This window comes from Zalophus californianus, chromosome 16 (genome assembly GCF_009762305.2).
Source record: "Zalophus californianus isolate mZalCal1 chromosome 16, mZalCal1.pri.v2, whole genome shotgun sequence".
Taxonomy (NCBI): domain Eukaryota; kingdom Metazoa; phylum Chordata; class Mammalia; order Carnivora; family Otariidae; genus Zalophus; species Zalophus californianus.
In genome coordinates, this window is record NC_045610.1 from 6,248,709 (window position 1) to 6,274,949 (window position 26,241).

The 26,241-nt window shown below is 41.9% G+C and overlaps 1 protein-coding gene across 3 annotated transcripts in view; it reads left to right on the top strand.

Moving 5' to 3' along the window:
• Positions 1 to 394: 394 nt before the first annotated feature.
• Positions 395 to 26,241, top strand: part of MAP2K4 (mitogen-activated protein kinase kinase 4) — a 135,381-nt gene continuing 109,534 nt past the window's right edge. The window contains exons 1-2 of one of the 3 annotated variants that reach the window (XM_027626621.2): positions 395 to 553; positions 11,461 to 11,493. In XM_027626621.2, the coding sequence (XP_027482422.1) occupies positions 436 to 553; positions 11,461 to 11,493 (151 nt within the window). In that variant the 5' untranslated portion in view covers positions 395 to 435. The remainder of the gene's footprint in view (positions 554 to 11,460; positions 11,494 to 26,241) is intronic. The other 2 variants (XM_027626619.2, XM_027626620.2) reach the window with 2 other exon arrangements.

Genomic DNA, 26,241 nt, shown 5'->3' on the forward strand with positions numbered 1-26,241 from the left:
CCCCGAGATCAAGAGTCCCATGCGCCACCAACTGAGCCAGCCAGGTGTCCCCCGCCCAACGACGGGGTTCTTAAACTTTTGGGGTCACAGGCCTCTGTGGGAACGAGGAAAGCTCTGTGTCCCCCAACCTCCCCGGTGCACACACATTCCTAATGGTGCACACCGCATTAGGCCCCGCGGGCCGGCCCGCAGCCCCGGGGCAGCACTCCCGCCCGCCTTCCCTCCTAGTCGAGCACCGGCGCCCTGGGCGGTTCTGCAGCTCTGCAGCTGGCCGGGCTCCGCGTCAGGCGCGGGCGGGGGCGTGCCAGGGGGCGTGTCCGGGGCGGGGCGGGGGCGGGCTCAAGGCGGGCTCTGGCCGCGCCCCTCGGCCGTGCGAGAGGCCGAGCTTGCTGCATTGCAGCCGCCGCGGCGCCGCTCGGCTCCTCACTCCCAACAATGGCGGCTCCGAGCCCGAGCGGCGGCGGCGGCGGCTCCGGGGGCGGCAGCGGCAGCGGCACCCCGGGCCCCGTGGGGCCCCCGGCGCCGGGCCACCCGGCCGTCAGCAGCATGCAGGGTAAGGAACGCGCCAGCGCCGCGACCCCGGTCCCCCCGGCGCGGCCGTCGGCGTTGTCGCGGCCTGTCCCCGCGGCCGCGGACACCCCCGGACCCGGCGGAGGAAGCCACCGGAGCCGCCCGCGCCGGCTCCCCGCCCTCCCTCGCGCTTCCCGCCGCGCGCCCGGCCCTGCCCCGGCCCCGGCCCGGGCCCCGCGTGCAGGCCCGGGGCCGCGGCCTCCGCCTCCGCCCGCGCCCGGCGGCTCGGCGCCGCCGGCCCTGCGCGCGGGGCCCACCTGGCCCGGGACCGCCCCCGCAGCCGCCCCCGCCGCCGCCGCTCACCTGGCGCCGCGTTTCCGGGCCCGCGCCCGCCTGGTCCCGGGGCCCGGCCGCGCAGGTAGGCGGCGGCGGCGGGGCGGCGGTGGCGTCCCAGCCCCAGCCCGGCGCCCCCCGGCGCTCCGCCGCCGCCGCCGCAGTGGGGCCCCGCTCAGGGCCATCTTGGCTCCCCGCGGGGCGCAGCTGGAGCCGGCCCGCCCGCCGAGCTGACCTCCCCTCCCGGCGCTCCTGCGGGACCCCGCGCCTCCAAACTTTCGCGGGGGTTCTGTGCGCCGGGAGGGCGAGGGGGGTGGGGGAGGGGGTGCTCAGGCCTGTGCCACCTGTAAGGTGGCGGTGTAGACAGCCGCGGGCCCGGGAGAGGCGGTTTGTCCGGGGCCGGGGGTGCCCGTGTTGGCATGGCAGGCACAAAATACCAGTACAGAAGCGAGAAGAGCGGATTCGGTTTACATGGAGAGGTGCAGGAAATAGAAAGGCAGGGGCCAAAGTGGTACTGTGTCGTGTCTGGACATCCGAGGCAGCTTCCTAATTAATGGCTTTCCCCACTGGGAATGCGCGTTTAGATCCGTATAGCTCCTGACAAGGGGGGGTGTTGTGAAAATACCAGGCCCCAGCCCATCGGGGGCCATTTCCTTAAGTTTCCTGTGGAATTTCGAGTAGTAATGTTATTTTTAAAACAGGGAATCTCAGAAATCTCTTGGCGACTTCAGCTAACTGCTTATGTTACATTATTAGAGGAATCCGTCGGGGTACCCTTGGTGGTCAGTGTCGCCATGGTTACTCTTTGATGAAAATCTTCCTAAAAGGCGCTTTGGTCTATCTTAACCGTGTGTCTAGGCGCGTCTGAACCGTGTTAGGTTCAACTGTCTATTTCGTGTTTATGAGAGTGTCTGTGATTCAGGAAGCAGAGACAGGATTTTATTCATTTTTATATCTCGGTTGCCCTCCCTATGAGATAATTTTAATACGCGTAAAAGAATGGTGATATATAGACAGGATGATGTCAGAGCTCAGAGGACACTTTCTGTGCAGGCTCTCATAATTAATTCAAATTGAATTAGTTATTGGATGCTACTGTGTTGCACAACATACTATACAGACGAAGTAAAATATGGATATCCTGATCTTACAGCTTTCCAGTCTAGTTGTTGCTGGTGGGGAAATGAAATAGCAAAATGACAACTTAGGATTGTATTGCTTATGCAAAATGGGTGACTTACAAAGCTTATAAAAATAATGCAAGTTTTTTTGGCAGGGAGCTCATGGGGGAGGGTAGGAAGGCTGATAGTTTGAAAAAGATGTATATAAATGTATTCATTTTTGTTGTTCAAAAAAATTTATTGAGCATCTGCCCAGTGCTGGTCATAGGGTGTAGTGCCAGGTATACAGAAAAGAGTGAACGGGGCAGTCGCATCCCTGGTGGAGCTTACCCTCCAGGTGGGATGGGGGAGGGAAGACAATCTGCAGGTAGATAATGGAGAAAAGTGTTACAAAGGTAACAAGCTGGGTTTGTGATGGAAGGTAATGGGGAAGGGTAGACTGCTTTGATGAGATGGTTTAAGAAGACCTGTCTGATGACGCTAATGCTAAAGGCAGAAGAAAACAGTGTGTATGAAGGCTCTAAAGTGGGAAAGAGCTTGGAGTGTTCCAGGAACGCAAAGGCCTTGTGGCTGGGCACTATTCTGACATTCTCCATTCTTTTCCGCCACCCCTTGAGTTTCGGTGCCTAGTAAACTAAACTTTCTAACAAGCCGAACCTATTTTCAAAGGAAGAAGGAGGACGTAAGACTTCTCTTTGAATTATTGATGAATTTTCTTTTACCACTACTATGTCTAGCCTTGACTGATTCAGGAACCTGCTAGTTATGTCTTGTTCTTGAACCTGTTTCGCTTCCTCAGAATGAAGAGAAACATTTGAAAGTCTTAGGATGTTGTCTAGCACAGTCCAGGTTATAGACCATGAGCTTAACAGCAATTTAGGATCTTTTTTGGTTGTTTTGTATGGTTAGAGCCTAACCTTTCATGCTTCATCTACCCTAGAGATCTTCAGTTTTAAATCAGACTTCAGAGCCTTAGAACGTTTGGTATATAGTACCCCCTTCCTCCAGTTTACTACTTGTCACCCAAAAACACTGCCTTTCTGAGAGGTGTTAATAACCCCCCCTGCCCCGCCCCAAACAGCTAGTTGTAGGACATAGGGAATACATTTCATCTAACAGACATTAGAGGTCCTTCTGTGTGATAAGCCCTGTCCTGGGCACTGGATAACCCTGTACACTTTTTTCATGTCTTGAGGTTTGTGGCCCAGGAATGGCCCAAGTTGGGAAGCATTGTTTTCTTAATATCATGTTTCAGAGCCAGAGCTCTAGAATACCGGATTTGAATCCCCTCATCCGGATTTAAGATTTTTGTGAGCTAGGGCAAGATACTTAACTTCTCCAAGCCTCAGTTTCTCATTTGGAATGTAGGAATAATGCTTACGTCACAGCTTCTTTGAGAATGCACGTAGAGCATGGGCCTGACATATAGTAAGGATGTGATACATGCCAGCCATCACCATTGTTAATAGCAACAATGCTGTTATTTGTAAGGGTGCCATTAATGGTCTCTTTCATTATTAGTAGAACATGTCCCTAACCCCTCACGATCCACTACAGTTTCTTCAGCTTCATTATTACTGGGTCCTACCCTTCTCACTAATCTGTTGATTTCCACTTTTCATTATTGAGCCTTTCCTTTAAGAATATTCCTGATGAGTTTTTATTCTACCTGGATCCAGGTAACTGCTCAGTCATGTACAAGCTCTGTGACTTGGGGCTATTACTCACCTTCTCTGAACTCTGAGTTTCTCATCAATTAAAATAGGGATACAACCTACCTGACAGGGCTGTTGTGAGGGTCACATTATTAGATTAAAGCACACGGAAGTGCTTGGAAAATTATAAACTCTAAGTATGTAAGGATTTTTTTTCTTAAGATTTTATTTATTTATTTATTTGACAGAGAGACACAGCTGAAGAGGGAACACAAGCAAAGGGAGTGGGAGAGGGAGAAGCAGGCTTCCCACGGAACAGGGAGTCAGCCCAATGTGGGGCTCGATCCCAGGACCCTGGCTGGGATCATGACCCGAGCTGAAGGCAGATGCTTAACGACTGAGCGAGCCACCCAGGCACCCCGGATGTAAGGATTGTTAATAGACATGGCTATGTACCTGCTTGAGTTACCAATCGCTTAAAATGTATAAAGATCTCATAAATACAAGAAGTTTATTTTAGAAGACTTAAAGTAGGGAAAAAATAAAACTTATATAAACTCAGCTGAGAAGTGTCAGTTTTTAAAACAATTTTTTATTTTTATTTATTTATTTATTTTTTAAATATTAGAGAGAGAGAGAGCGAGCACATGAGAGGGGGGAGGGTCAGAGGGAGAAGCTGACTCCCCGCGGAGCAGGGAGCCCGATGCAGGACTTGATCCAGGGACTCCAGGATCATGACCTGAGCCGAAGGCAGTCGCTCAACCAGCTGAGCCACCCAGGCGCCCCTAAGACAGTATTTTAAATGTGGTTAGAATAGTTAGAATCTACAATTGATTCTGAAAAACCTGGAGGCATTTGGAAAGTACTTGTTACAGGAAATAGTTATAAAGTATACATTGTAGGTACCTCTGATTCTCTTAATGAACTGTTCTAGGCAGGCAGTTTTTCCTTTTTTCTTCTTGGGTCTCAGATGTAGATTCTAACAACACTTATGGACTAGTCTAGTCCTTGCTTACTCACCTTCACCTGAACAATATATAAATATCAATTTAAGTAAAAAGATGATTGCTTGGTTCTCCTTAAAAAACACACTCACACGGGGCGACTGGGTGGCTCAGTCGGTTAGGCATCCAACTCTTGATTTCAGCTCAGGTCTTGATCTCAGGGTGATGAGTTCAAGCCCCATGTTGGGGGCCACGATGAAGTGTAGCCTACTTAAAGACAAAAACAGGGCACCTGGGTGGCTCAGTTGGTTAAGCGACTGCCTTCAGCTCAGGTCATGATCCTGGAGTCCTGGGATCAAGTCCCACGTCGGGCTCCTTGCTCAGCAGGGAGTCTGCTTCTCCCTCTGACCCTCTTCCCTCTCGTGCTCTCTATTTCTCATTCTCTCTCTCTCAAATAAATAAATAAAATCTTAAAAAAAAAGACAAAAACAAAACCAGAAACACACACACAGTACTGTACAGCATGGCACCTATCGTTAATAATACTATATTGCATATTTGAAAGTTGCTAAGAGTAAATCTTAAAGTTCTCATCACAAGAGTACAAGTTCTTTGTGTATGGTGATGGATGTTAACCAGACTTATTATGGTGATCATTTTGTGATATGTACAAATATCGAATCATTAAGTTGTACACCTGAAACTAATGTAATGGTGTATGTCAATTATACCTCAGTAGTAAAAAAAATTAAAAGAAACACAACACTTTCAGGTGTAATGTTGCATGTCTGTTAAGAAAAAAGATTTAAAATCAGCATACTTTTTTCCTCTCAATAATATTTAAATATATAAAATATGTGTGAAACATTCTATTTGTGATTGTATTAGACAGTTTTACCATTTAGTCTGTGGTTTCCAAGAACCATAGGAAGATGCCTTTATCTGGATTTTAAAGAACTGAATTGTGCAGACAGTGGATATAGTTCCAAACCCTAGAATTGCTTGCCTTTCCTTCCCAGCATGTGAGTACTATTCCTTTAGCATTTATGTGACATAACCTGATACAAAGTCCAGCTCAGCAAATTGGTCCTCCCTCAAAGCACATTGTATTTCTCTGTGTTCTCTTAAAAATGAGAGCAACCCTAGTATTAAAAGAGAAAAAGTACAAAACAATGCTTTCAAGATACTTATTTTCTCACCTTTTCCTCTCATGTACCTTCAAGTGAATGTGTACTAAACTCATTTTAAGATGGGATGTTAGTTAATCCTGTATTTTGAGTCCTGTTTTCTTTTCTGATAAATTTCCCTATTTTCCTTCCGTTTCTTTTACCTAATGTGAGAAGCTGGATTGATTTGGGCTCATAGAGTTTTCCCTGCTTCCTAGGGGTCAGGAGATCATAATCAGCTCCATCATACATAACGCAGATAAATCTCTGAAGTCTCCATCTCTTGGACATAGAATTTCAGCCCAAGTTACACAACCTGGGAAACCCTAATTCAGATTTAAAGTTAAGAAGGGAAACTAATAGTCAACACAGCTGTTTTTCACTGTCTTTGCCTAATTTGATGCCCATAAGCACCCTTTAGGGTAGGTGGGCATAGTGCCCTTTCATAGATTAGGGAACTAACTTTCAATAAGGTTATATGCTCTGGTGGAGGTGGGTTTTGACCCACCCATGTGACTGGTAGCCTTTCTTCTTCTTATTGCTCAATGACACAGGTTCACACAGGTTTTTTGAGCTCGAAGCCATTTCAGCCATTCAGGTCCGGGAGAAGAATTTTTGCCAGAAGTGATGCAGATTCAGGAATAGAAAGGGGAAATTATTTTAGGTTTCAGTCGGGGGTGGAAGCTCTAAGCAGCCAGCCATGTTTGGGTTGATTTTGGAGCCTTGTTGCTTCCTGATGTTCCTTTATGTTATAGAGTTCTAAACTTGCTGTCGAGGTGACAGTGGCATTTTGAATTAGGAGGCATTTTGATTGGAAATCTACAAGTAAGTAGAAGATTTTAATTAGGCAACGGCGCAGGAGGCCAGTATAGATTCACAAGGTAATAGAACTCTTTCAACACTATACATAATATGTAAAAGGAACCCATTTAGCATAAGAGTTAATAATTTATGTTGCCATCCTGACTACATTTGTCATCTGGGGCAAGTGACCGTCCTGCCAGTGGGCATGGGTTCGCTTCTACCCTTGTCCCCCACCCCGGGAGTCCAGAAAGTCTTCATGTGTTGTCTCTTCACACTCTTGGCAAGGTAGAGAATTAATGTGTACTTACAGAAAGGCTTCAAGGGCCAGGAGTTAAAAGATTGGCCTACCTTGTGGCCACACAGTGAAAGGGACCATTGGTTAGTAGTTAACTCAAGATGGGCCTCTTGAAAGCAGATAACATTCATATCATACACAGCTTGATTCCTGACAAGCACACCGTTCCCCACTACATGGAAAGGTGATCAAAGTAGGCACCAAGCAGCTTTTTCAAGGCATATTATGTTTCAGCTTACCAAAGATCACTCAAATAAAATTTATAAAAGGGAGAAACAAGAGAAGTGTTACCAGATATATCTGATATGCATTCATTGTCTGACTTTATCCTAAAAAAGAAGTGACATTAATTGGCTCCCCGCTGTGTGCTGGTATCTCTGAAATCTGGTTTAGGTTCCTGCCAGGGAAAGTATCCGCCTTCTTGGACACCAGAACGCCAGGCTGTGTCTGGGAAGGACTGCAGCAGAATGTAAAGCCTGGGGTGGGGATCCCCATGCTGTCTGGAGTCCCTCCCTTTTACCTCTCTCAGGGTGCCAGGGAATGAAAGGAGAGGGGCTGGTTTTGCGTGGGTGGAGCTGGTCTGATGGGGAAGGTGCCACAATCATTGCTCACCCGAGGGAGAGACCAGGAATGATCACTATGATAATTACCTGCATTATTCCAGGCTCTGTGTTGGACATCTTAGATATATTGCTTAATCGTCACAAAGCACTTTTAGGTATTGCTGTTTATTTTACAGATGAGAATATCGAGGCTCATGGAGGTTAGATACCGGCCCACAGTCACATAGTTAATCAGTTGCCCTCCCTGGGTGCACTCAGGATTCACTGAACAGGCTGGAGATGATAATATAGCATTTAGTTACATGGCCAAAGAGTAAATGAGGTAGTCATTGGCCAGAGGCAGGAAAAAGAAATGACTTATGAGGACTGACATGATCCCAAATTAAAAACAACTATAGAAAGGATTTGATCAGTATGTCAAATCATGAATGGTTCTGGATGATGCAAACAAGCTGGGATTAACTGAGTTAAGGTGGCTCCCCCTTAAGTTTGAGAATGGTGAAGCAAGGAAAGCAAAAGGAAACAATGCAGCAGGAATCAGATCTTGTGGAAACCACTCTAAGGACAGTGCACATAACAAATTTCAGACAAGCCGAGATAAATCCTTAGATGTAAATCCTTAGATGTTAGAGCTGTAATGATGTACGCTCAGTAACTTTGCAGTTGAGGCCACAGGCCACAATTTTGAGGTTGAATTTGGAAGGCAGCAAACAACTAGACTCTTCATGCTTGTGTCAGAAGGAAGACTTGGTAGCTTGCTCTATGGACATGGCCCAGTAAGGCGGCTCCGATTTTTTTTACACTAGTGTGGCTTCATTCTGTAGTTTATAGTCCATTGTCAGCAGTACCCAAATCTGGGATGTCCAGGAAGCTGGAAGGAACCTCTGAGGAAGTGGGAAACCACTTACACCCCTGCCCTACACTCTCTCTGGGTTTATACCATCAACCCAGAGAAGGGGACCGGGGGGAATGCACAACCCCATAGGGGCCATTACATGGGCAAAGTAGGTGCACACACACTGTCTCCAAATTCTAAGGTAAGATTACCTTTTTTTTTTTTTTTTTAAAGTAGGCTCCACACTCATGGAGCCCAACGCCAGTCCTGAACTCATGACCCTGAGATCGAGACCTGAGCTGGGATTAGGAGTCTGACACTTAACCGACTGAACCACATAGGTGTCCCATCCTGATACTATTTTTAATTTTATAGTTAAAGAAGGAAACTGGGTCTCAAGTGAAATGACTTGACTTTCACACTTGGAACTAGGACCCCGGGCTGACATTTCTCCTTTCATTTTTTACTTTCACAAAGACTGTTTGCCCTTTGTTTTTCTATACACTTAACGCACATCGTAAACAGCCTTCTATGCTAACGTAGACAAGCTCGCATTATCTGGCCAATACGGTAATGGTGGGTTTTGAGTCATGGCCAGTGAAGGGCTGTCACGATTGAGGTAAGAGTGTGAGAATGAGGAGGAATGTGGGAAAGCAGGTGGCCCAGGGAGAAGGAGGAGAGGAGAAAGCCTCACAGAGCTCCGTTTCTCTCATCGGCTTCCTCACACTGCCAAATGTATACTTCTGGATCCTTAATCTTGGGGTCTAAGATTTAATGCAAGTAAACTCACCTGGGGCCAGATAAAAGGAAAAAGACTCAAATTCGAAGCAGAGGATCTTGTAGAATTTAGACCCAGCGTACAGACACCAGGATAAAAAAGAAGGAGGCACCTGAAATATTCAAGATTAACTGGTTACTAGCAACAGATTCAACTGATACCTAAAGTGTTTGGATGGGAAGGCAGAATTTAGACAGAATTTCTGAGATACAGGAGACCTCAAAAATGGAACATGTATGTGAATGAATATTAATGGACTAATTATGGAATACCCACGACTGGCTTTGTATATAGCTGAGGGTCTGGAAGTTTTCCTCACTGTTTCTTTCCCGTTGTCTTTCTGTTCTTGTATAGGATTGCTGGCGGTCCCCTCAGCCCCTCCCTGCCCTTTGAGTATAAGGAGCTAGGGGAGGTCTAGACAGATTTAGCTAATAGCCTTTTATCTGATCTAATGGACAAGACTAAATGGAATTCCAAGGTGAGCCATTATGTTTGAGTTTGTTTAGCCTTCATTGCCTGTGAACTCTGGGTCTGTTAGCATGTTTTTTCTGAGTGAGAAATGATGCAGAGGCCTCAGAATCCGTTCACCTGGTCACTTTGTCCGTACTTAGATAAAAAGAGCAAGTCTTGTAGTGACGCTGTGAGAATTTCAGCCTCCTCGCTTTTTAGCTACCTGCATTGATTCTGTGCTTAAAGTGGGTTGAATCCGCATGTGTTAGAGCAGTAATTGTTGACATTCTAACATTGTCAGTTACATCTACCTTTACACATTTTTTCTATTTCTTAAAATTATCCTGTAACTTATTTTTATATAATTGTGCAGACAGATCCAGCTCATTCTTTTTCCTATACCTTTCAAGTTTATTTATCTTGCTCCCTTTCCCTATTCATATTGCTCTTCTGTTTGCCTCTCCTCCCACCATTTATTTTTTGCTACTTAATAGCAACCAGTGAGCTAAGAAGAAAAGAATGACTGTTAACTTAAACTTGTTTCAACCTTCCCTTCACTTCCTCTCCAGTTGTTGCAGGTGAATTTTCCCTTCTCTCTCCCCAGGGTAGAGGGAGGGAGGGTAGTGGGAGACCGGCTTCTGACCCCCGACCCCCGGGGCTGAAGCTCCACTTTGCTCTATCTCTGTGTATGTCTGTCTGCTTCCAGAGAGCCAGTTTCTTCTCCTGAACCTGTGGTCGCCTCATTTTGCCCAGTAGGAGGCTGGCTGGCATTTAGTTGCTTAGGCTTCTAAGACCTGTGGATCTCCGACTTTTTTTCTCTTTCTGAAGTCTCTTCCTGCTGTACATCTGGTGGGGTAGTAACTTGAGCTTGAGGGGTAGCTGTGTCCAGTTTTGCCCCCAGGACTTCTGCCCGTGAGGTCTCTCCATTGCCACTCCCTCCTGCTTTGTCATTTGTGTGATTAGGTAGTAAGCAGTGGGTTACCTTTGCGCAAAGTAGCTGCCTTAAGATTTTTCAGGTTTTGTACATTATAAGTGAGATCTTTATCTTAGGATCTTAAGCATTTTAGTAATTGGATGGAAAAGACAACTTAAACACATCCTTCCTTTAGTCCTGGCTCTTTTCCTCTAAGTTTTGATTGTGTTTGCATAAATACAAGCTTGAGTGATCCTCATTCTGAATTTCCCCATGTTGTTCCCTAAAGCATTAATAAACGCAGGCATAGATAGACTACTAAGAAAACCAAACCCGCTTAAACCGAGGGGCTGAGAGCATATTTTGAGAAGGTTTTGTCATAAACAGCCTATTTTACTGAGTGCATTTTACAAAAAAATTACATCCGTATGAATGTAGGCATAAGGTATAACCAGGTCCAGCTGGATTTGAGAAACGAGTTCAAGTTCCCGAGGAGAATTCACAGGTTTTCTTCCTGTAACTTGTAAGGTTCTATTCTGCTGTATCATTCCTAGGGACACAGTCTTCTTGTCAGGCCTCCTTTAGAAGAATGTCAGCTCCTCCTCAGTAGTTCACTGTCTTACGCTCGAAGTTACCGAATTGACTAGAAAATGTTGCTTCACAATTTATGAACTACTTTTGAAGCTTTTGAATCAAAGGTAGCAATTAATCATGAATAGTTCTAAGTCAGTAATTTCAGTTAATAAAAATAACTGGTAATATGTTATGAATTTGTAGATTGAAAAAATTCACAAGATTATTTTAAAAGTTACTCTTGACATCCAGGAGCTGGTAGCTATTCTATTTATCGGATAGATGTGAAAAATTAAGGTAATGGCAGAATTTAGAATTTAAACTTGTCTTCAGCTCCGCTTAATAAAGTAAAGGACTTCTAAGCCTGTATGTCACAGTTATTGTGATGGTGGGGTTATGTGATTTGAACTGTGCTTGAATTGGTTTTTTTCAGATGTAACATAAAAATGCAATGTCATGTTCTAATTTTGGTTTGTTTGATTTACAGTCAATGAACTGGAACTTATCTCTTTTACTTTAGGCTTTCAGATAAACTTCTGTGAAAAGGCACAAAGTAAGCTACAAATTTTATGATACTATGCTACTTATTTTTTTTCATATCCATCTTGGTATTGGGAATGTGTCCACTATTGTTTCAACTAACCAACCATGGCAATTTGACATTAAAAGAGCTTCCATTTCTCATTCTTTTTCCAAATAAAAACAAAATTGTGTTGTTATATTCTTGATTGTAAATTGTTCTTGTTTTCACTTGAAATTGAAATAGAAAGATACAGGCATCCAAATGTTTGTAAGTATAGAAAGACGTATATAGATATGCAGCTGTATTAGAAATTGAGATGTAGACAGGTGCAGAAAGCAGACTAGAGTTAGAAAGGTGTGCACAGGTGTAGGAAGATTTATTTATGTGATATAGTTATAAAAAGATATACATAGGTATTTGGACTTAATCATAATTTAGACTACAAGTTGAGGAAACTTAATATCGTGGTGCAAAAAGTATGTAACTACTCAGAGGTTTCATGCTTTTAAAATTGATTTTTTTTGATCCATACATTTAGAGCATTTTAACTTTTTTCTTTGAAACAAAATTTGTTTCTTCCTCCTGCCTCCCCCATCCCAATATAGACTAGTGTTCTATATTAGGATGCCAGTCATTATAGAATACAGAATAAGTTTTCTATTAAGAAAGCAAATTTTTAAGCTAAAACAAATTCATTTTAAAGTTAAATATCACTTGTAGAAATGCAGTTTCAAAAAGTCCTCATTCAGGGAGGCTACTCTCCAGTTAAACATAAAAAATCCCAAAATATAATGTAACTGGTTTCATCTTCTGCTTATTTATTCACAGAATGAGGAAGAATGGGGACCACTTTTTGATATACATCATTCTTTCCCCCACCAGCTTTATTGAGATATAATTGACATATAACATTTATGTTAATTTTAAGGTGTACAGTGTGATGGTTTGATACACTTATATATTGCAAAATGATTATCACAGTAGGGTTAGTTAACACCTCCCTCACCTCACATAATTAGTATTTCTTTTTGTGCTGAGACCATTTAAGATTTACTCTTTTTTTTACTTAAAATTTTTTATTGTTATGTTAATCACCATACATTACATCATTAGTTTTTGCTGTAGTGTTCCATGATTCTAAGATTTATTCTTTTAGGGGCGCCTGGGTGGCTCAGTCGGTTAAATGCATGCCTTCTGCCTTGGCTCAGGTCATGATCCCAGGGTCATGAGACCCACTGCAACCTCCCCTCCCCCCCTCCCCCCCCACCGTGCTGTTCTCGCTCAGAACACAACAGCAGAGCAAAGGTGCCCAGTACACCTGTCTTCCTACACCACCCCACCCTGGGTTCAGCTGCTAGTCAATCTATAGCATCAGCAGCTGAACACTCCAAACCAACCCAGGATCAACTCAAGTCCACTACACTGCGAGTCCCCTAACGGCAAGGACCTAACTTGTTTCTGGACCAATCATTTCCCTCTCTTTATGCATCAAGGTGTCCAAAAGGCGTTTCGTGAATGAATGTATCAAACTGTGTTGAATCCCAAAAGCTGGAAAACAGCCCTAAGGGCCAGCTCGCTGTACCCCCCGCCCCCCACACTGTGCTGTTCTCACTCAGAACACAACAGCAGAGCAAAGGTACCCAGTACACTGATCTTGGAAAAAAGTTAATGTATGTAAGCAACTGAAAACTTACAGTTTAGTACAAAAATAGATGCTGTCAACTTAGAGCTGGCCATACCAGGGATGGAGCCGTAGGGCCGGCTCCCTGCTCAGCAGGGAGTCTACTCCCTCTCACACTCTTTCTCAAATAAACAAATAAAATCTTAAAAAAAGATTTACTCTTTTAGCAATTTTCAAGTATATCATAGTGTTGTTAACAGTAGTCACTGTGCTGTACATTTTAGATCCCCCAATATAGATCATTCATTTTTTTTAAAGATTTTATTTATTTATTCATGAGAGACAGAGAGAGAGAGAGAGAGAGAGAGAGGCAGAGGGAGAAGCAGACTCAGGGAGCCCGATGTGGGACTTGATCCCAGGACCCTGGGATCATGACCTGAGACTAAGGCAGACGCTTAACCATCTGAGCCACCCAGGCGACCCCAATATAGCTCATTCTTAAGTTAGTTAGTTCAAAGGAAACAATGTTTTACCTAGAGAAAACATTTCTGCTGTTTTAAAATTTTCTGATGGAATCAAAATGTTTATAATTTCCATTGGTTGAACAATGTGACTTCTTTTGAAATGTAGCTAGTAAAAATTTATCTCTGGAATGGTTCACTCGTGATAGAGAGTAGGGCAGCTAAGCCCTAGGATAAATTTTTTTTAATTGGTTCATTATCATCCTTCTCTTACCTTTAAAAATATTATGCGATTTCCTGCCCATAATGAACCTACCTGTGTGATATACATCTATATGTAATGAAGTTACAACTTCTGTTTTATGCTGTTTTTAATTTTAATACACTTCAACAATTTTTAGTTTAAAAATATTTCTGTTCAATGTTTAATATAATTTTTACTTATATAGTGATAAAATCTAAGAAAAATGCTGACATTTTTAAAATTTAAAGCTGCATTCACATTGTTGTCCTTTTTTCTAACTTAGCCCAATTGTGGACACAAAACAAGAGAAATGTATTCATTTTATTAAGTTTAAAATTGTGTGTGCAGTGCCCGTGAAAGGCTCTGTAGCTAGATGAAAAGTGCTTCCATACCGTCTAGATGGTTCTGTGCCTTTTCCGTTGTTACAGAAACAGTAGATTGGCAGTGCCACCCACATGGAAGTGGGGAACGAGGAAGCCCATATATCCCCACTTTGATACTCACTTTTGGTTGTTTTCACGACCCCTTCACCCAGCCTTCTCATGTCTCCTTTTTTACTCTCCCCACTCCCACGTGGGAGGTTGGCCTCTTTGTTTTCCAGCTTTTGGGATTCAACACAGTTTGATACATTCATTCACGAAACGCCTTTTGGACACCTTGGTGCATAAAGAGAGGGAAATGATTGGTCCAGAAACAAGTTAGGTCCTTGCCGTTAGGGGACTCGCAGTGTAGTGGACCTGAGTTGATCCTGGGTTGGTTCGGAGTGTTCAGCTTCTGATGCTATGGATTGACTAGCAGCTGAACCCAGGGTGGGGTGGTGTAGGAAGACAGGTGTACTGGGCACCTTTGCTCTGCTGTTGTGTTCTGAGCGAGAACAGCACGGTGAGGGTGGGGGGTGGGGGTGGAGGGGAAGTTGCAGTGGGTCTCATGAGAGCTGCTTTCCTGATTGGAGAAAGTGGCTCAGAGATCCAACAATGGGCCTGCCCTACTTTGGAGTTAAGCAGAGCTGTCTGTGGCTGGGACCTCAGTGGAAGACTCCAGGGGAGCGGGCACGCATATCAGGGAGGGTTGGAGGAGGGATGTTGGTAGGTATGGCCAGCTCTAAGTTGACAGCATTTATTTTTGTACTAAACTGTAAGTTTTCAGTTGCTTATATACATTAACTTTTTTCCAAGATCGGTCGTGCCTTAAAAAATTAAAGTACGGCTTTGTAATGTTTGCAGTCAGTCTTACATTTGAAATATAGACATTCACTCAATATTAAAAGTGGTCATTGTCTCTTTAAAAATAAAGGGCTTGAAATCACTAAGGTAGTCTTTTCTCATCTAATAAGGCATACTGTGGTGCCAGAATCTTCTGTTTATTCTAAGGATGTTTCAAAATTATCAGAAGACCTTATATTTAATTCATTAAGAATATTTATATGTCATACAATAGTTGTAGGAGGGGATGGGGCTCAGAGAGCACAAAATTAGATATTGTTAAAAGTCAGTGAATGAGTACAACCGCTTCAAACGTTCAGTTCTCCACCATAAATCAGAAGGACTTATTGTAAGATGATTCTCATGACTAATGGAAGCTCTGAAGGATTAATTTTTCCCATTGTTTGACTTTCACATAGTTTTTGTTTTTTTATATTGTTGCATCACTATTCCAATTAGTTTATTACAATTGCCTGTTATAAGTTAGTGGAGTTTTATTGGAAATGTGTGTGTGGGTATTTACACACACAGTATGAGATTGCATATTTAATTTTGGAACCAGATTTTCATAGAAATTCAATAAAAATCCACTTTGCACCTCATAGTCTTTTTTTTTTTATCAATTATAGTTTGCATTTATTTGCTTTTTGGTTTTCTAAATATATTTGTTTAAGATAATATGCATTTAAGATAAGTAAATAAATGTTATAATTAAGACAACAGTGTTATATTTCTTTCAACACTGTTGGATTGTCACATCTTTCTGAAGTCTGAATGTAAGACTACGTTAGGGAAAAATATTCTTTTTGATTTAGAGTGCCTACATTTAGAAGGTTGATTAATTCATCATTTATCATTTGGAGATAATGATTTTGTACTTGTAAAGGTGTTTATGTGACTTCTGACCAAGTTTGGATGATCCTATCTCGATGGCTTTAATCAGCTAACCTAAACACAGTTCTTTAGGCTATGATTTGCTTTGCTTTGTAAAATCTATTTTTTTTTTTCTTTTTGATGGGGGGGGATATGCCTAGAAACACTTTTTGAGAAGTGCTTTTATAGATGTCAAATTTACCCTAGTGTATTAGCATTCTGATTTTTTTGTTTGGATGAGAATTATGACTTTTTAAGGAGCCCATGCCATAGGGTTGTTGAGTGTTAAGACAAGTTTGGGTAGAGTCTTGCAGCTTTTCTGTAGCCTTTACTCTTTTGGTAGCTTTGAAGACATTTCTTAGTGGCTTTTAAAAATTGTTTTACTTGGGAAAGTTTACTTAAACAACAGGATCTTTATTTAAAAAATTTTGTGCTCCAGAGCTGACTTTTATTCTTGAAGTCACTAATAGAAATTGGATTATAGGTAGTGATTGCTTTTGGTAACATTGCACATCAGAGTATTTGGAGAAAAAAATGGAGGTATCCTAATGACAGATTCTCATTTAATTGTGAAACTACTCTTTAAAAAAAAAAGATTTTATTTATTTATTTGAGAGAGACAGAGAAAGCATGAGTGGAGAGAGGGGCAGAGGGAGAGGAAGAAGCATACTTCCCGCTGAGCAGGAAGCCTGACTCAGGGCTCGATCCCAGGACCCTAACTGACTGAGCCACCCAGGTGCCCCGAGAAACTACTCTTTACAATAAGTATCCCTAATTGTCTTTAAGTTGATAATAATAAAAAGGAAGCCATAAAGAGGAGGAAGGATGTTTTGTGAATCTTTCCAGAACTTTGAGGAAGTCATTAATAAGTTTACTGACCTGATAAGAAGTGCCTATAAAAGATGATGTTTTTTGCTCAAGAGAATATTTTACTGTATTGGAGGTAGAGTGTGTAGAAAATCAGGAAGGAAGAAGTGGAGGGAGAGAGTCAAGCCATCCTGCATTTAAGCTAAGAGCTTAGAAAATTCAACTGATTACATTTCTGATTTTCCATTTTATGTTGCAAAAATCTATGCCCAATGGCCAAAATTTCATCATTTGGAACTTATAAAACTCAGCTAAGTTTTTAGCAATCATAAGAAACAGAATGCTGCTATGGGAGGCTAACAAGTTTTATTTAAATTTATATAGTTTACATAGAATTTAATATTTGTATTTTAAATTTATATGCTGAAGTTAGTTTAAAAATGAGACTTTTGTAGGATTTGCCATAAGCCAGACTAGCATCCAGAATATTCATCACTATCTTTGTGGACCATAATAAACTGCCAATGGAAAATCCATCTGCTTGGAAACAGTTTTTATACAAATTAAGCCCAAGAATTGTTGTAGTGGTATAGTCAGAGTCAAGGTTCACACAATCCCTTTATACCGTATATCATTCCAAGGGGAATGTTGCCTAATTGTCTTTGATCTTCAAAGTGATGGGAACATTAATTCCTCCTGAAGAATGGTTTTTGTTGCTAGGAGAAGGAAGGTTTTGAGGAATAGCTATTGTACCTTAAAAATCTTTTGAAGAAGCTTAATGTGTGGTATTTTTGAGCGAGAAAAAAGTGAGTGATAATCCCACAGTGCAGAAAGTGTCCCTTCACCAGCCCATTGAACTTGACTACTAGCAGTGTGGGCTGTTGGACAGAACTTTGTAGTTGGGCAGCTACAGGGCAGAAATGATGTGGAAGGTTTCCAGAGTGTATTCCCAGCTAAATCTCCAGTTAATCAAAGTGGTTTTTAATTTAGCTTATAAATTTAGGGTGATGGTTTTCAAACAAGGTGTAGCAAGTACTTGAGATTCTCATGTGCTTTCAATTTCCAGTGCTTTTACAAGTGCTTCCAGTGATTTTACAAGTGCTTTCAAAATCCAGACACAAGTGTCTAGATGAAAAGGTGTACTAGAAGAAACTTTTACAAGAAATTTTACACAACCCAGGTTGGTGTGGATCTTCTCATTAGGTAGAATTTGGTGAACATTAATCAGAAATGAAAATCAAGTATATATAAGGATGTTCTCTGCCCTGTAGAGAACCTTGTATAAGGTTAGATAAACAGAGGCACAAATGTAACATTTAACAATACTGCTAATGATAAGAGGCACTGGGGTCTTTAAAGATGAATTCGATCTAGAGCCTACTCTGAGGGAGCTTATGTTCTTTGAGAGACTGAACATGTAGAGACAGACTGACAGAAATGATAATAATAATAGGTAACCCATTTACTGTGTGCCAAACCCTGTTCTGAGCACGTTCTGTTAACTCCTTTAATTCCTATAACCTCATGAGGTAGGTATAGTAACTATTATAGAGGAGTAAACGGAAGCACAAAAAGGCTAATAAGTAAATCTTCCAAAGTCAGCCAGCTAATCAGTGACAGAACTGTGTGACCTTGCTCTGGTCACAGTCGACATGCTGTAAACCATCCTGTTTTCCTAATTCTTGAAAGAAAGCAGGGGTGCTCCTAGGATTGATTTTCTTTTTTCTTTTTTTTTTAAATTTTTTATTGTTAATCACCATACATTACATCATTAGTTTTTGATGTAGTGTTCCATGATTCATTGTTTGTGCATAACACCCAGGGCTCCATGCAGAACGTGCCCTCTTTAATACCCATCACCAGGCTAACCCATCCCCCCACCCCCTTCCCTCTAGAACCCTCAGTTTGTTTTTCAGAGTCCATTGTCTCTCATGGTTCTTCTCCCCCTCCGATTTACTCCCCTTCATTCTTCCCCTCCTACTATCTTCTTTTTTTTTCTTAACATATGTTGCATTATTTGTTTCAGAAGTACAGATCTGTGATTCAACAGTCTTGCATACTTCACAGCGCTCACCATAGCACATACCCTCCCCAATGACTATCACCCAGCCACTCCATCCCTCCCACCCCACCTCCACTCCAGCAACCCTGTTTGTTTCCTGAGATTAAGAATTCCTCATATCAGTGAGGTCATGTGATACATGTCTTTCTCTGATTGACTTATTTCACTCAGCATAACACCCTCCAGTTCCATCCACGTCGTTGCAAATGGCAAGCTCTCATTCCTTTTGATGGCTGCATAATATTCCATTGTATATATGTACCACATCTTCTTTACTGTAGGATTGATTTTCTGAACCAGATGGCTTTCGGGCGGCCTTCACTTGTAAATGGTCATGAGATCTGGACTCATCATGTGTATCATTTCTGATTTTCTGGCCCTGGAGAGTTTCATAGTGTTCTCTAATTAGCCTGGCTGAACGTTAAGTGGAAAGAAAGATTTCTTCTTCTGTCTCTGAATTTGGGACATAGGGGATCTATCACTAGGAGAAAACTGTTTAATTAAAAAATATGTATTATCCTGGCCTAGACAGACACAGAATGAATTGCTTCAGGATTCTCAAATGACTTTGTATGTCCAGGGAGCAGTTGACCAAGATGAGACACGAGAGTCAGGGAACCAGGTGGCGTAGCTGTGCACTGCGTGGGGATGGATTTGTGTACAGACTCTTAACAACTCACTGATGCTCTTGGCAAAAGATTTATGTGCCTCTGACTTTCTGTCCATTAAGGATGGAAGAAAGAACATTGTTTAATTTTTAAAAACTTGAGATGAAAGACGTTTTTAAGCCTACCCAACAATGGAATAGTATTCACAACCCCCCACGTACCTATTACGTCACAGCCGCGGTTACCACCATGTGGCCCCTCTTATTTCATGAGTTTTCCTCCCTCCACCTGCGTCTACTGAAGTGTCGTCAAGCTGACTCTGATTTTCATGATGTCATCCTCATCTGTGTCAGTCACAGTCTTCTCAGTGATAAGGACTCAAACGCATAACCTCAGACCATTGTCACTCTGGTAATAAATAAAACAGTATTATCAGGTAGGCTCTCGGTGTTCAGATCTCCTTAGTGCCGTATGGATGCCTGTTTACCCTTGATTTGTTCAAGTTAAGATCTCAACAAGGTCCACACATACTGCATTTGGTTGATATGTCTTCTGTTTCTTTCAACCTGTAGCGGTTCCCACTTCTCTCTTTTTTTCTCTTGTCATTTATTCCTTGAAAAAATTGGGTCATGCATTTTGTAGCATTTTGCATATTTTGGATTTGGCTGATTATATCCTTTTAGTAATTAGTGATTGACAGGTTCCTCTTTGCCCTGTAGCTCCTGTTAATTGGCAGTTAGAGATAGAGGCTTGATCACATAGAGATTCGGGGTTTTGGCAGGAACGCTTTAATAGGTGGTGCTGTGTATTTCCTGTTGCATCACATCAGGAGGCATATGATTTCTTATTGTAGCTCTTGTTAAGATTAATCACTGGTTTTAGGTGCTGTCAGTGAGAAAGGTCCCCATCAGCTATTCACCTGATGGTTTTGGCCATCATCAATCATTTTTGTCTAAATTATTTCGTTAGGGACTGGTTAACTCATACTGCCAAACATTTGTGGGCTCTGCAAATATTAGCTATACTCAGCCAAAAAAACAGCATTTGTGTTTGGGCCTACCATGGAATGCAGATTAAATGAAGCGTTAATCATCTCTGACTTGACTGCACCAGTGTTGAAGAAAATGAACGTATGTGTCTCTGGGCACACACATACACACAGACATTTATTGTGCTTTGAATTGAGACTGGAAATCATTCTATATACCCTGGAACATAAGTCAACCTCTTCTTTAATTGGGGTTCTTTTTCATTTTTTAAAATCTCTGAAGCTCTGAAGATCATTAAAAAACATGTCAAATGCTTATTCTTGACATTTTTTGGTGAAGTTGAAGAATCAGTGGGTATGTGAGACCAGTTCTGCCAAATTAGGATCCAATTCCAAACTGGAGTCTGGCTTTGTTTATTAATTTCTATTCAGTTCTTAGAATGCTCAGGTCCTCTAGGGCATTGCCTTCCCATTACTTGGGAGCCAGCATTAGTCATCAAAAGGCAGGTTGGTGAGAATAGAAGGAAGTAAGGGCTCTCATCCAGGATATAAAAAAACCTGGGGAACTACTTGGCCTTCCAGTGAACAATTGTCTTTTCAGTGATGGTATGGTCTTGTCCAACAGGTGTCATTCGTCACCCTTCAGTAGCAGCAGTGTCTTCCCCAGCTCTCATTTTTCACTATCCTGTGTAGTTACCCATCTTGTAACTAAATTATCGAAGTCTCCCCTTTATGATGTTCTACAACTGATTTGATCACGTCCGATTTATAAATAACCATGTGGAGAAATTGCCTCCAAAGGAAGCAGAAGGGATACAGTGTATCCTCTTTGAGTGCCATTTATTCTAACCTTTCAAAAACCCTCAAATCATAGGATACATTCATAGGCAACAAATAGTATTTGTGTTTGCTAAGAAATGAAAGTGTTACCTCTTAGTGTTTTTTTTTTAATTGAGAGGAATTATTCAGTGGTCCAAAGAAGCTCTTCAAATGCTAATAATGAGAGGAGTATAATAGTGTTGTAGTTGTTGTTTGTACGTATATAGTATTAGCTTTGTGTGCAAGATGCTTACTCATTTTCCACCTTTGTTATTTGCTTTGGTAGTAACACAGTTGGATTTGAATTTCAATTTAGATCACAGATTATTACTTAAAAATTAAAAAGTATATATAGTGTAATGCAGCATTGAAATGGAAAAGTCATTTGAGTATACAAAAGATTGTCACATGTCATGCAACCCAAGGCTATTAAAAACACCAAGTATCTGTGGTGCCTGGCAGGCTCAGTCAGTAGAGTAGGTGACTCTTGATCTCAGGGTTGTGAGTTCAACCCCATGTTGGGTATAGAGATTACTTTAAAAAAATCTTAAAAAATAAAAATAACCCCTGCCCCCCAAAAAACACCAGATACCTTTTTTTCCTTTAAATTTTTTTATTATGTTAATCACCATACATTACATCATTAGTTTTTGATGTAGTGTTCCATGATTCAAACACCAGATACCTTTTTGAAAGCCAGAACATGGCTGACTAATTTATGTGCCATGAAATTCTGTCAGGAGCATTTCTCTAGCTAAAGCTTCTGGCTAACTTCTTCAGAGAACTTAGTTAATTTCTAGTTACACATATTTTGATTAAGGAGAAAAAAAAGCAAAACTCGAGCTTGGATTACTCATTTATTCAAGAAATATTTGCATTCTTGTGATACGCTGTTCTGAGAAGTACTGAATCACTGGAGTGCTAGATCTAATTACCAATGGTCAGAAATCATCCAGATGAATATATAGGTTCTGCACATGCTATATTCAAATGTTGGCTGTGTTCCTGAAGAGAGAGGCTGTTGTATCGATAAAGGATGACTAATTAAAAATGATATAGTGTGTTTTCTTTTTTCTTTTTTTTTTTTTTTTGCCCCTCCTCTGCAGTTACTAAATTATTGCTGAGCTACTGCTGGTGTGTTAGAATTGGGGAAACTAACTTCGAAATAAGGCTTTACTTCTGCGTTAGGTAGCTCAAGCTACCAGAAGAAGGCTTATATTCCACTGCTTTGCAGCAATAAGTAGTGAGTGAGTTTGGGTGCAGGTTGTCTTTTCATCAGTACCTATAGTCAGTAAAAGTTAACCTTCTTGTCATTTAGGAGTGCCATTTAGTGGTAAAAGATTACCTGAAGGCTCTCCATATTATCTTAATTGAATGAAAATATATGCTCATATATGTATGAACATATGTATATATGTATATGAACAAAATTGATTTCTGCCTTTACCTTTCTGGATTTCTAAGGACATATGGTGGGAAAAAGAAAAAAGGGTATTACAGGTGAAATTTGATATGCTGGTATGAACTTTTTGCTTTGGGATAAGTGAATTGGGCAATAGGTTAAGGGAGTCAGGTGTTTCCTGGAGACCAGGGAGAAGTCAGCTTGGAATAAAAAGTTAGCTGTGATCATTGTGGAGCTAGATAGAAAGGAAAAGAAGTAAATAAGACCCTCTATCTGATTTCCCTGAGCTAGCCTAATGTGTTCATGTATGTTCATTCTTTTTTCTAAGAAGACCTTTCTTAAATCAACTGAATAAGTTGATAATATGTTATGTCCATTCAGTTTATAAATTGACTATTGATACATATATCAATAGTCACATGTCATGCAACCCAAGGCCATTAAAAACCAAGTAGAGAAAATATATTCATAAGCCATATTTTCCTACTTTAATTGAATTGTAATATTTTAAACCCGTTTTTAGGCTTGATTATAGATTTGGATAGCATAAAAAATCAACCACAAGTATTAATGGAAATATGAAAATACTTATTTCTTCAAACTGACTTAATATTCATCACTTCTCAGTGTTTCAAATGTTGACACTGCAGTGTTTTCTGACACCAAGCAGTACTCCAATTTTTTTATGTCAGCTGGGTGTCCCAACAATTCAGTTCCATTCTGACAGTACCTAGCTGTAGTTAGCATCAGATCCCCCAAGTTAAAGGGGTCAGCCCCACAAAACTGCTCCCACTTCAGATCCAGCTGCAAATGGGGTGCCCAGTTCTGCTGGGCCAATCGTGAATTAGAGGCTCCCATGATTCCACCCCCAGATTCAATTATTTGCTAGAATGGCTCACAGAACTTAGGAAAACACTTATTTTTATCAGTTTCTTATAAAAGAAACAACTCAGGAATAGTAAAAAAAATGGAAGAGATGCGTAGGGCAAGGTGTGGAGAGAGGGCGTAGAGCTTCCATGCCTTCTCTGGGTACATCATCCTCCTAGTACTTAGATTGTTCACCAACCTGGAAGCTCCTGGAACTTGTTGTTTTGCGGGGGAAAGGGGGGTTATGGAAGTTGCATTGTAGGCACAATTGTGTTGTAGGCACATTGGCCATTGGATGATGCAACTCAATTTCTAGCCCTTCTCCCCTCCTTGGAGGTTAGGGGGTGGGGCTAAAAGTTGCTCTTATCACTAGGTTGGTTTTTCTGGAGACCAGCCCCCTATCCTGAAATTATGTAGGTGTAGTGCCTGTGGGGGAGTCCCCCTGCCCTGTCACCTCATTAGCATAATCTCTGGTTTGGTGGAAAGGGGCTTGTTGTGAATAGCAAAAGACTCTTCTATCACTGGAATATTCCAGTGTTTTTAGGAGCTCTGTGCCAGGTACCTGGGACAAGTACCAACTATATTTTTTATTATATTACAGACACTGTAGCAAAACTACCTTGCACACAACAGACCCATAGCTTTGAATCTGTAAGCTTTCCACGAGGGTCAGTCTACACTTACACCTAGAAAGAAGAATGGGTACGTATCATTGAGGCATTGGATGGTTGATTTTCTGTTGTGAAAAGAATCAGTATGCCCCATCCCCTAGGACCATAGGGGTACCTTCACTATGATGCTAAATTACAGTTTTCTTTATCCTAACTTACTTGTTAGTGAAGTTCATATAGGACCGAGTCTGGAAGAGTTATTTAGGACTGGTGAGAATCCTCATTGGTATTTCAGGCAAACAGAGGAAGAAATTAATGTTTGATAAAAACCTGACTTTGTTTTGTGACTACTATTTTTCTAAGTAAACTCTTCAAAAAGGAGAAGTCCAATCTGGTTGTTTTAGTGGCTCCTCAATTTGAGTGCAACTGTGAATATGTTACCTGTCAGCTGAAATGTAGCTTGCCTTGGCCTGTGGCCTGGAGCTATTCGCTGGAGCTCAGGTCAGTGGCCTTTAGCCAAGAACAGACTTGTGTTTCCTCCCCTGTGTTGTACAAGTGTTCTTTCCTTCACATCATGGCACATACAAAAAGGTTTGAAGCACTGATTGACACAATACTGATGGCGTAGTTAGGAAATACGGTTAACGTGCTTGTTTCATTTATGGGGGGCCGGAAGTTACAATGGTAGTGATAGGATGTTGTGGGGTTTACCAAGCAGGAGGAATAAATGTGGCCTGAGACCAGTGGGCACTTTGGTTCCTTGTTAGAGTTCAAGCTATCTGTTCTGAGAATCTCTGCCGTGTGATGTGTGCCTCCACTGGACCGGTGAGGTGGGCTGGAAGCTAATGGCGTGGGCTCTGGGGCATTGGTGACAGCCAGAACAAGCCTTGTGACTTTCCTTGCCCCAGTTTTTATAAGTGTACGTGTTATGTGCCTTGTCCCACTAGAAAGATGGCTACCAAGAAGTATGAGTCCATCATGTGGATGATTTTCCAGAAATCCTAATATCTTGCTACTGGTACATGGTCAGATAGTAACTTGAAACTTTGGGGAGCTGATGAAGAGCTTAAATAGAATGTTGAGGGGTCTGATTGGGAGGCAGAGGTCACCACACGGCCTGTGTATATCACTGAAGAAAGGATCACTGACCATCCTGCACAGCAAGTTTTGTTGGGTTTGATCAACACAGCATTTATGTCTCACTTGTCCCCGTGGGGCCCCCGTTGATATGTTCAGAGATTTAAGGCTTAGTGTAAATGCCTTGTGGGTTTGGCCGTTTTAGGCATGACATGGACTTAAGTGTTCTGAGCACCCGGACAGGGTGCTGAGTACCTTTACCAACTCACTGTGCTTTAAACATTCCCCCTTCCTGGCTAGGACCCTCAGCACCCTAGCAGCAGCTGTGTATCTGTGGGAATGGCATTTGTGCAGGTGTGTAGCAGGTCAGGCCTGTTTGTTTTTTTTTTAAGATTTTATTTATTTATCTGATAGAGAAGGAGAGCAGGGGAGAAGCAGAGCAAAAGGGAGAAGCAGACTCTGTGCTGAGCATGGAGCCTGACACAGGGCTCGAACTCGGGATCCTGTGATCATGACCTGAGCAGAAACCAAGAGTCCGATGTTCAAACCAGCTGTGCCACCCAGGCACCCCCAGGTCAGGTCTGTTGTATGAAGAAAGAGTTGTGAAGGGCGGTGGTAGAAAAGAGAACTCTATGCGAGCTGGAGACAAATGAAGAACTCAGAATTATTAGCACATTCTTTCTCTTCTCCCCTGAACTGGGGGTGGACCCGTGCTGGCAGTAATGGGTGACATCTTTTGGGTATCCGTTGGAACCTTCTCAAGGTGGGTTTTTAACTGGAATTCCCACTCTCAGATTCCCGTGGAGGCTGTGCTTCCAAAATCATTGGTGCATGAAATTTGGAGGGAAGGAATTGTGTTGGATAAGCTTTTCCTGTTTTGCTGGAGATTAAAATATTGTTAACTTTAGCTGATACACCTTAAAAAAAAATCTCAAAAGATATCATTTTTGAAATATTACCAGGTTTTAGGGGTATGGAGATGTCCCGAGTTGTATGAGCAGAAATATGAAAGTGCCTGTATTTGTATTTTTTTTTTTTAAGACTTTTTTTATTTGACAGAGAGAGACACAGCAAGAGAGGGAACACAAGCAGGGGGAGTGGGAGAGGGAGAAGCAGGCTTCCCGCTGAGCAGGGAG